Below are 12,074 nucleotides of genomic sequence, written 5' to 3' on the forward strand. Positions count from 1 at the left end.
TTAAATTACAGTTATCAAAGTGAAGTAACTGTGATAAGATCAATTTGTCCTTCACCTTATAGAGAAATTAGGAAGTGGGTTTTTGATGTCATTAAGAATGGAATCCTTAGGCTTCAGCAGATCTATGTTAGATACAGAAGCAGGAGCTTTTTCACCACTTAAAAGTGTTGCTCAATTTTATTTACAAGATGACATGCTTTTTGGTTGAGTTGGTTAACTGTGATTATGAAAAAAGACAACATTTTTTTGCTATGGTGTTCATGAAATCCACCTACCTTCAAAAAATTTAAACTAATTTGACATTGCAGTTAGGTAATTCATATCCTTGCTTCCAGTTCAATCTTTTGTTCTTATTTGTCATGGTGGGAAGCTGTTTTTACTGCAGCTCCCTAGCATTACCCTTCAATAGTCGCTTATCTTGATTTACTTGTAACGACAGGTTTTTTAGTTCCAAAGCTCAGCTCAAGAATTAACAGGCAAGTTGTTGGAGTAATAGGGTGCCCCACAATGTATTCTTACATTCTGATTTGGTGCAATTGAGGAAAATTGACCGAAAAAAAGAAAGGGAGGGTCCAAGAAGCAATTAATTACTACATGATCGAGTCTTCGATCGCCCTTTTTGTTTATTTTATGATCAATTTATTTGTGACTACCGTCTTTGCTAAGGAATTTTATGGTATCAAGCAAGCCGATAATATAGGCCTTGTAAATSTTGGGAGTATCTTGAACAATTAATGCAAAATGAATATTAATTCTAGTCTCAAAAGTTTGTCAGTTTACAAAAACAAACAGTTTTATTGATTTAGATTTCAGATTTCAGACGTAAAAACAAACAGTCTGACTGATTCAGTTTTCAGATTTCAGACGTAAAAACAAACAGTCTGACTGATTCAGATTTCAGATTTCAGATTTCAGACGTAAAAACAAACAGTCTGACTGATTCAGATTTCAGACTTCAACACCACCTCTTAAAAATCAGAAGTGAATTCAGACTTCAGACTTCAGCACCTCTTAAAAAACAAACGCTACATAAGTAAATGAGAAAGTCTCTTTTGTTGAGAGTCTTACATTTAGGGGTCGTTTATTAAATACTTACCTGATAAGTGTTTACCGGACAATTTTCCTCACTAGATTATGATTATGATGGAGAGTATTACCCAGTAAGTGGGGGTGACGACTCTTACCCAAGTAAGCGCTTACCGGGTAAATTGTTGCATAGGATACCGTTTTGATGTACTACAATCTTATCCGATAGAAATAAATTATACTGTTGATTCTTACTGATAAGAACTTACCGAGTAAGCATTTGGGTAAACGGCCCCTAAGTTTAATTTATAAATGTTAGGCATAACCTTGGGATCCTAAATTTATTATTAGGTGTCCAATTCGTGTCAAGCTAGTAGTAACCAGTCATAGCTCAATCACTCGACAATTAAGGTCAGTTTTCATGACTCATTTATCCAAGGGAAGGATATATGACTAGTATGTTTAGTTGCATAAAAATTTTAATTTTTTATGTATGCTTCAGTTATGTAGTTATTCACGTAATATCAATTATGCGTGTTTATGCTTATGTGATTTATGTTATATATTTTAGATTAGCCATTCATGTACTTTATGTTACAAATTATAATGTATGTATTTTATCCACCTTATGCCAGTAGCATTAGTTTAAAACTTGTTTACATGTAGGGGTGTACGCGGGTTGGGTTGGGCGGTTTTTGAGATTTTTACAACCCAACCCAATTATGGCGGTTTGAAAAATCTCAACCCAACCCAACCTAACCCGTACGAGTTAGAGCGGGATGGATTGGGTTGGGTTGGCGGGTTACTAAAATTCATAAAGTTGGCAAATGAAATATGATAAATAATACTAAAAATATACCCAACAAACTTGTTAAACATATTCTTGGTCCGACCTTTGTCAACTCTTTCTTCAATTATCTCACCGTAAAACAACCGCTAAACATCTCTAGCAACAGTCACTCTACTAGGAACACTAAATTTTGGTTGCAACTCATGACAAGTTCTCTAAATCCTTCATCCTCTACAACACTAAAGGGTTGTTCATCATTAAGCAAAAACCTAGTCACGACTTTGCGACATCTCTCTTTATTAAATAACACCTCATTTTCATTGATAGTAGGAAACCTAAGCATTTTTTGTTTTTTATCGTTAATGCTATCCAAATACTTCTTACATTGGTTTCTTAAGTGATTCCACAAAGAACTTGTGCCAATTTTTTCGCTATGGTAAGCATAGTCTTTTCCACAATAATTATAGACACATCTAGAGTTCTTTTCATCCCCAAACGTTTGAAGTACTACCACCCCTTTTCTTAGACGAGTTTGGTTCATCTTTATCTTCGATTTTTGGAGGTTTATTTGTATTTTCCATTGCTCCTATACATTGTCAATTAAGGATAACATTTTCAGAAAATATGTAAACCAGTAAACCACATGAGCTATGAAGCATATAGTCTGATAGACAACTAAGTCTCAAGGAGTTCTTAGAAGTAGCAGAAAACAAGCAGCCAAGCAGGAACTAGTTGACAATGAGTGACAAAAGCCATACCTGTAGCAAGCATAAAACGATTTACTCACAGGTTCACAACAACCACAATCCCATAGCAAGTAAGTAACCACAGTCCCGTAGGCCGTAACAAGCAGAAAAGGAAGCAGAATTAGGAGTAAGAATCGCAGACGAGAACGAGAGCAGTTTGGTCGGCAGCAAGCGAACAACCAAGTCCGATCGGCAGCAAACAAACAACCATAGTTCAGTCGGCACTCAACAGTCATGATTTGTAGATTTAAGGATGCTAGACGAGTGGACGATAGGAGAACATGAAGTCGAGAACTGAATCGGTGAATTGAATTGGAGTATTGGTCCTATTGGACTTGACTTAGACAATAGTTAGATTAAGTTTGGACTATAAATCGGACAAGTGATACATGTATTTAATTTTTGGATTGTACATTAGACTAAAAAATATACATATTTTTGGGCTGTGAATTATAACTTTATAAATATATATATATATATACACACACACACACACACACACATAATTTTATAAGAATAATATATATTAGCTGCGGGTTGGCGGTTTGAGTTGGGTTGAGTTATGCTAACCCAATTTTAACCCTCCTAATTAGCGGTTTGGCGGGTTAGCGGTTTGACGGGTTGAGTTTAATTGGGTTGTTAGCGGGTTGGGTTGGGCGAGTTTCATGGGTTGACCATTTTTTTGTACACCCCTATTTACATGGACTCGTAGCTTCAACGCTATACAATAGTGGACATGATTGAGTTCTATTATAGGGAACCAACGTCAAGATTTTAGTACAATAAGTGCATTATGATGCACTAGTTTGCACAATGATAAGTAGTAGCTTAGGTAGTAGGTGATAACCGGTTATCACTTATGTAATTAGTCTATCTAGTTGTTACATAGTTGAATAATAATTTAGTTGAACGATAATTTTTAGTATGTTGTCGTTCTATGTAACGGTAGTGCCAGTTCTGTAGGTGCTTGTCTAAGCACAAGGTTTTCAGTATTGTTCAGTAATTCGATGACACTAGTTCCCAACGTATGTATGGGATTCATGTTGAGCTCTCAATACAAGTAGTGCACTGAGATGAACTAGCTGATACAATATGTAGAGTACAACCTTATGTTGAGGTGGTTACAATATAGCATTTGAGCCATCAATTGCTTAGTAATATTTATTTCAGTGTTTATTTCAGTGTTTATAGAGTTTGTTTCAAATACAACCTATCGCATTTGTACAACCAATGCAACCCAATAAATWRAKATATTTATGGAAATGATGAGAGTTCATTTATTATGATTTGAATATTTATGAAAGATGAATATGGTTCATTAATTATGATCAATACTTTATATTAGGAAACAATCAAAATTTCTATGAAATCACATATTAACCAAATGAAATGGACGGTTGAGATTGGGTTGTATTGGTCAGGGGCGGAACACAATATGGGCCTATAGGGGCCCAGGCCCCTGTGATTTTTCTCCCAAATACCATTGACTAGTTTAGATGAGAGCTTCTAGAAAACAAAAAATTTCAATCGGCCCCCCCTCCAATCCCGAAAGGCGACTCCGGACTCACTACTCAGGCGAGACTCGAGAGGCGAGAGCAACGGCGATGGGCGACCACTGCAGTGCAGGCTGTGGAGTGTCAAGTGTGGACTGTGGGCTGTGGAGCGACGGCGACGGGCGACCACCAGCGACAGCCGACCAGCGTAAACGGAGGCGGAGGCAGAGGCGGCACTCGGACTCGGCAGTCGACGGCCAGCGCCCAGCCGGCCACGTTAACTCCCGGTAAGCCCCTGCTTCTCTCATTCTCTGTTGTTGACTCTTGACTGTTGTTGCCTGTTGTTCCTGTTCTGCTTGTGCAGTTGTGCTTGAGGCCCCAAAAGCTGTATATTTATTGTTATTTGTTGATAGGAATTAGGTCTATGACTATATTGTTGATCAATGTTATTTGATTTAGGGTTTGTTAATTATAAGTGTAAAAAGGATTGTGTGATAGAAATGATTCTGTGGTATGGCCTGAATTGAAATCATACAGATTGAGTTAACAGTTCACTCTTGACTCTTCACTGGTTTGTTCACTGGTTTGTTCTTTGGTTAACAGTCATGAATATGGGAGCCGATTGTACATCTTTCCACAATGTTGCACAAAAGGGATGGGATCATTTATCTAATGAGGCGCAAGATATACGAAATGTATTTGAGAAGTTCACAACTGAAGAGCGTGCGAAAAACAGATTGAGATTGACGGCTTCTATTTATTGYGTCCGTTGGTGTGCCTTTCAAGCAGTTGCATTTAGAGGCCACAAVGAAAVGTCCGATTCCATTAACAGAGGGAATTTTCTTGAAATGTTGGAGGCACTTAGTGAGTTTAGCACCGAACTTAAAGAGTTATTTTGTCATGCTCCCAGATATGCATCATATACATCACCGCCGATTCAAAATCTTATATCAAATAAGGTGAGGCAAATGATTTGTGAGGAAATTGGTGGTCGTTGCTTTTGTTTACTTGTTGACGAAGCACGAGATGGGTCTCATAAAGAGCAAATGTCTCTTGTTTTGAGATTTGCTAATAAAGAGGGTTTCATTATAGAATGTTTTTTTGGACTTGTTCATGTACGTGACACTACGGCACAAACGCTCAAGGATGGAATCTATTCTTTGTTGTCACATTACAATCTTGATGTCAAGTCTATTCGTGGACAATGGTATGATGGTGCAAGCAATATGCGGGGTCAATTCAAAGGTTTGCAAGCCTTGATTTTAGAAGATTGTAAATACGCATATTATGTTCACTGTCTTGCTCATYGGTTGCAATTGGCATTAATGGCCGCTTCTCAAGGAGTTGTAGCACTACGTAAGTTTTTTACAACGTTGTCTTTTGTTGTGAATGTTGTTAGTGCTTCTTCCAAACGCACTGACCAACTACGAGATGCACAAGTCGAGGAAATTGCATACTTGATTTCTGTTGATGAATTAGAGACCGGTAGAGGTCTCAATCAAATTGGTACATTACAACGAGCCGGAGATACTAGATGAAGTTCTCATCTCAGATCTATTTCTAGCCTAATCAAGATGTTTAGTCCAACTTGTGAGGTTTTACTCAAAATTTTTGAGGAAGGAACTGTGCCAATCAAAGGAGATGCAGATTCGGCATATGAGGCTATGACGACATTTGAGTTCATATTTATCTTGCATCTCGAAAGAGAAATAATGGAGATCACTGATATACTTTGTCAAGCTTTACAAAGGAAAGATCAAGATATTTTTAACTCATTGAGGTTAGTTGCATCTACCAAATTGTTATTGCAACTAATGAAAGATGAAAGTTGGGATGCTTTGCTTTGCGTTGTTAAGTCTTTTTGTCAGGTACGTAACATAATTATCATACACTCGAACATCGTTATCAAGCAAATCTTCTTAACTTGTCTTCTTCTTGACTTGTTTTCTTGTTAGGTACGTAACATAGATATTCCCGACTTGTCTTCTTCCTACGTTAGGAGAGGGAATCGAGCTCGTAATGAGCATAGTGATCATACACTTGAGCATCATTACCGAGTGGATATCTTTTATGAAGCAATTAATTGTCAATTAATGGAATTAGATCATCGTTTCAGTGATGGTTCCATGAAGATGCTTCGTCTTGCTTCAACTCTAGATCCTAAAAATGCGTACGMGACTTTTAGAAGTCTTGATGTACGACAACTTGTAGAGAAGTTTTATCCTGAAGATTTCAGTGATCATGAGAAAATAATTCTGAAAATGCAACTTCAGCATTATGCTATTGATGTCGTTCAACATGTAGACTATAAGCAATTGGCATCTCTTGCAGAATTGGGTCAATGGTTGGTAAGGACTAGAAGAGAAACCACTTTTGATCTTATTTATCGATTAATAAGTTTATTACTTACTCTTCCAGTTTCTACCGCGACAACCGAGAGATCGTTTTCARCAATGAATATTGTGAAAACAAGAATACGGAATAAAATGGACGATGAGTTTCTAAATGACTCGTTACTTTTGTTCATCGAAAGGGAAGTAGCTGAAAAGATTAGTTTGGAGGAAATTGTGGAAGAGTTCAAGGTCGCGAAAGATAGACGGGTTCCACTTTGATTTGCGATGTTTGACATGTTTATATTTAATGTTTAGTTTTATAGTTTTACTATGTTATAACTTTGGATAATGTATTTTTGGTACCTTTGAAATATATAGTATACTAGTTCCGGCCCCTACGGTTAGAAGGTTTGTGTTCCGCCCCTGGTATTGGTTGTACAAATGTCAGGGTTGTATAATAACCAACCCCCTCCTCTCTCTCTCTCTCTCTCTCTCTATATATATATATATGATTTAACAAAGGGAAGAACTTGGTGTATATCACTTTAGAGCTTTTATTTATCTTATATAGCAATATCTAGTTTGGTATGAGATAAACTAGTTCGTTTAAATATGCTTTTTAGTTGTTAGTGTTGACCGTAATGAATGATATTTTTAAGTTTATTTTTTTAAGATTGATTTTACCGCCACGCTTTATGGGGCTTAGGGAAGGCGTTACACAAAATTTATAATATAATGACTACTTCAATATTTATTGAAACACAAAGTTGTTTTTCACGTTTTTGGGCAAACTACAATGACCAAAAGTGGAGTTTACTAGGATACATATATCTATTTTAATTTAACAAAGTTAAAAATATAAAACAACATAAAAATCAGAGATTTATACATAACGTGTAACACCTAATTTTAGGGGGCTACCCGTAAAATATGTTAAATGAGAGGGCTAAAAAGTGATAAATAATATAAATGAAAGTAGCAGTTCAAGTAAATGAAAGTAATAGGGTAAAAGTGGGAGATTGATTTGGTCAATCTCACTAGGGGCCGTTTACTAAACGCTTACCCAGTAAGTACTTACTGGGCAATTTTCCTTACCGGATGAACATGGCAAGGGGCAAGAATCTTACCCGGTAAGAGCGATGATAAGAATGGAGAGTCTTACCCGGTAAGTGAGGGTGACAACTCTTACTAGGGTAAGCGCTTACCAGGTAAATTGTTGCATAAGATACATTTTGATCTACCACAATCTTACTCGATAAAATAAATTATAGTGTTGACTTTTAACGATAAGCTTCTTGGGTAAGCATTTAGGTAAACGACCCCTAAATGAGAATGTAGAAAGTTTGCATAAAAGAGCATTGAGCTTATAGAGAAGAAATTGTCGATTAAGGTAATGAAAACCTTGGTTATTTTCGTCATTGAAATGGGGTTTCAACCCTATGGTGGTCCTCCGTCGTGTAGTAGTCAACTGCGATCAAAACCAACCCAAAGGATCATCAAGAAGATGGCCTAAAACACCCTAACAACCCTAAAAAAACGTAATTTTAGTTGTTGAAGTTGGTTTTATTGTAGAAAGGGTTAAATGTTGAGCGTTTTTTTTTTGACCGAAACCACGACTGTCAGGAGGGACGTATGTACATACAAGGCCCCAGGTGCACGGGCTACCGCTCAATCACTCATTGCAATAGAAAGTGGTCTTAAAGATGCACCCGCTTTAAATTGATGTGTGTTCCCTTAAGTTAACAAATTATGGTTGCAACATATTGATATCATCATATATGTGGTATCATAGGTGATAAGTTCAAATAAGTTTTAATTCTTTTTTCAAAAAAAAAATGAAAAACATTATGGATCCGTCTTTGGTGTCAGCATTGTTGACGATGAACCCAAAGACGCGCAAGGCCACAGGAGGGTAATGTGGCATGTGAGTTCTAAAGGTCAGAAGAGAAGCCGCAAGTCTTGGTTGCCAGCATTGGTGCTGATCAGAACGGTCAGATGGAGGGAGGGGTTGTCGAAGCCTTTATTTTTGTTTTCGTTTGGTCCAATAAAGCATGCTTATGCATGTCATTGGATGGGCCGGGGTGAGAATCATCCAAGTCTCTTTTTGGCTATTTTATGTTAACATTAAAATCATTATTTAATAATGTAAATAGGTAAGTTTTTTTAATTTTTCAATTAGTTAAATAACTCAAGGTAATGTTAAGAAGATCAATATTGGCTCAACAAATTATTGGTATACACTATTTACGTCAGATTGTTTAAGTGTTTGGTTCGTAGCAAACTGACATTAATCAACCTGAATCGCCTTCTCGACAATCCAAGTGAGTTCATGTGATTTGTTAAACAAAAATGCATGCCTATGCAAATAAGTTGCAAGTTTTGTGTTCAAATTGTTTGATTCAATAGATTATGTTAGTATCCTCTGTATGCAAAGATTCATGAAACGTTATGAAAATCATGAGACGTGTATTTTTGTGAATCATGTATATCAAGTATTTGACCGAACATGAGAGGCTACTGTTGGTGATAAATATTGATATCATCATAACTAGTTGTTTGGGGGAGACACCCCTTATATGCATATGCCAATCTTTATGTTGGCCAATTGTATGTGAGATAACACTTGTATGCTTGGTTGATTAGTTTGATTCACAAAAGCTACATGATGAAAGTTGTGATGTATTTGTTTGCAAATTTTATTATATCCTAAAGCATGTTTTCAAGTTTAGATTGCTTCATGTTATTGTCACATATGAAGAGTTGACACTGATAAATACATGCAATAATGTATTTTTCTAGGCTAAAAGAATACTATGTAGATGACATTTTTTAGAGTATTTGAAAAAGTGTAAACCATCAATAACGTTGCATCAATCCTGGATTCCTGTTAACAAGGCATGAGCGTCATTAGTTGAATCTGAAACAAAGGAAACATATCTGCACAACGTGAAGCAATGGTGTTCAAATATCTGTATCCATGTAATATTAATACACCTTTGGAAATATATATATATATATATATATATAGAGAGAGAGAGAGAGAGAGAGAGAGGCGGGTTATATTACAAACCGCCCGATTCATAAAAACTTTACAAACCATTTTCGACTAATATGAAATTTCCGTTTTTTTCTTTAATTTTAATAACAAATGATATAATGGTCATTTGATTGTAAACTGGTTAATATTGGAAGGTAATAAATATTCTTAATTATGAAAACGTAAATATATAAAAACCTTTAATATAGAAGGTGGTAAATCAAATGCTTTTAATATAAAATTATTACCATTAATAGTTTTTATTATTTTATTAAATTATATTCTTAAAATATGAATTGTACAACTATACTCCTAAAATCAGTTTGATTAGAAATAATTAACAGCGTGATACTCTTCATGAAATATTTTCATATATCACTGTAGGTGACAAGGAGTCACGTTATTCATTATATATATATATATATATATGTATGTATATATATGTGTGTGTATATATATATATATATATATATATGTAGGGGCCCATTTAAGGAATAACTAACTAGTTTGTGGTAACCGTGAGATCCAATCTCAACCACAAATCAATAGATAAATTAGGAAATTTATAAGTTTGGTAATTTTGAATTAAAATTTTAATGCAAGGACATTTTAGGTATTTTAAAACTCTCCTCTTTCTGTCCTCCGGCCACGGTCCTCCGGTGATACTACTGTGATACCTAAAAATATTGACTCTGTTTAACAAAAGACACAATATGATACCCAAGCATATATAAGATGCATTGTGATACCAATGTGTTACATCTCTGATCGATCACACAAACGACCTCAATGTGATACCCAAGCACATATATGATGCATTGTGATACCATTGTGGTATCACCGGAGGACGGGGAGAGAAGATAGGAGAGATGAGAGTTTTAAAATACCTAAAATGTTCTTGTATTAAAATTTTAATTCAAAATTACCAAAATTATAAATTTCCTAATTTATCTATTGATTTGTGGTTGAGATTGGATCTCATGGTTACCACAAACTAATTAGTTCTCATTTGATTAGGCCCCTATATATGTATATCTCTACTATATTATAAAGCATTTGCAAAAACTCTTAAAAACTATTTTTTATGCATGAAGTACCGTACATTGGTGCATATTACTTAAAATTTCATATTACAAGTAAATTATGCACATGTACAACTTATTAAAGCTCCATGTTTGAATTCGTGTAACTAACTGCGGATAAAAATAATCAAATAGAGATAAACATCTTATTTTAAAATATAAAAAATCTAAAATATAATTATAAAAATTATCGAGTTCTAACAAAATAATTAATTATTATCTTTATAAGAAAATTATATTATTAAACCAAATATAAATTACTTCGTTATTAAACCTAAATTAAATTATAATACAAAAATTGAATTAAAAATTACACAAAAAATAAGGAATTTTAAATAGTTAATTTGATACTAATATCGATAGATTTTTGTCAAATTTTTATGATATCTTCAAATTTATATTTTATTAAAAATAAAAACATCATCGTTTTTTCAAAATCACATAAGACCATATTATAACATCGACTGAGATAAAGAATAAAATGAAATATTAAAATCAAGATGTATCTCGTTGTATTGTGCGAGTACCCTTCTAATATATATATATATATATATATATATATATATATATAGAGAGAGAGAGAGAGAGAGAGAGAGAGAGGCACGTTCAAATGAAAACTATGAAATTCTTAGAAACCGTGTAAACTAATTTCGACCAATAGGAAAATTCTATTTTTTTCTAATTAAATTTAATCATTAAGGATATATTGGTCATTTGCATTGTTTTCTATTAAATAGGAAAATTATTAATAAATCTTAATTAAAGTAACATAATAAAGAAAATTTTATAAATGGTAAAATTTAAATATTTAATTAAATTATAATATTAAAAATTGGATTTTATTATATTGTGTCTCGGCTTATTATTGCCAAGTTTCATGAAAATCGTAAGTTATTAAATTAATAAATCCATGAAATCAGTAATAAAAAAATTATTCATGAAACCGGTTTCATACATAGTGAAATTGGTGTATGGAGTAAGTGAAAAATGATTATGAAATTGGTGCATGATGAAACCGGTTTCATACATGGTGAAATTGGTGCATGGAGTAAGTGAAAATGATGATGAAATGAGTGCATGATGAAATGAGTACAACATGAAATGGGTGCATGATGAATAAGGTGTATGATGATATGGGTGCGTAAACAATCTCATTGGATAAGTGAAACAGGGTGCATGATGAATAGGGTGCATGATGAAGATGTGGTTGGGTTTACCATTTTGCCCTTCTCGCTATTATAAAATAAAATTTTTAATATACATATATTTTTTAATTTCCTAAAATAAACTAAACTAATCTTGACCATTGATCAAGAAAATGGATGGATGAGATTGGTTTACATGGTTTACACAAATGATGATGGTTTTCATTTGTCAAATGAAAACCACTCCAATTTGTAAAAACCGTAAAAACTACTCTCATCCGTCGTTAATCTTATGAAATTTTTTCATGAAATTGTTAATCTTGTGAAAATGTTTCATATAATACTTTTTTTGATGAAGTTGTTTCATATGTGGTTATGAAATTGTTTCATATGTGGTTATGAAATTGTTTCATATACTACTT

General features: G+C 34.1%; 2 protein-coding genes across 2 annotated transcripts; both read left to right on the forward strand.

Annotated features, from left to right (window-relative positions):
- The first annotated feature begins 4,660 nt into the window (after positions 1 to 4,660).
- Positions 4,661 to 5,593, forward strand: LOC112506211 (zinc finger MYM-type protein 1-like). Its single transcript, XM_025110232.1, has one exon. It carries the CDS (start codon positions 4,661 to 4,663, stop codon positions 5,591 to 5,593), a length of 933 nt encoding a protein of 310 aa, XP_024966000.1.
- A 36-nt stretch (positions 5,594 to 5,629) lies between these two features.
- On the forward strand, positions 5,630 to 6,667 carry LOC112506220. Its single transcript, XM_025110241.1, has 2 exons — positions 5,630 to 5,923; positions 6,011 to 6,667. Exons 1-2 carry the CDS (start codon positions 5,630 to 5,632, stop codon positions 6,665 to 6,667), a joined length of 951 nt encoding a protein of 316 aa, XP_024966009.1.
- Positions 6,668 to 12,074: the final 5,407 nt, after the last annotated feature.

The sequence above is a fragment of the Cynara cardunculus genome (assembly GCF_001531365.2).
Source record: "Cynara cardunculus var. scolymus isolate 2C chromosome LG 1, CcrdV1, whole genome shotgun sequence".
NCBI lineage: Eukaryota > Viridiplantae > Streptophyta > Magnoliopsida > Asterales > Asteraceae > Cynara > Cynara cardunculus.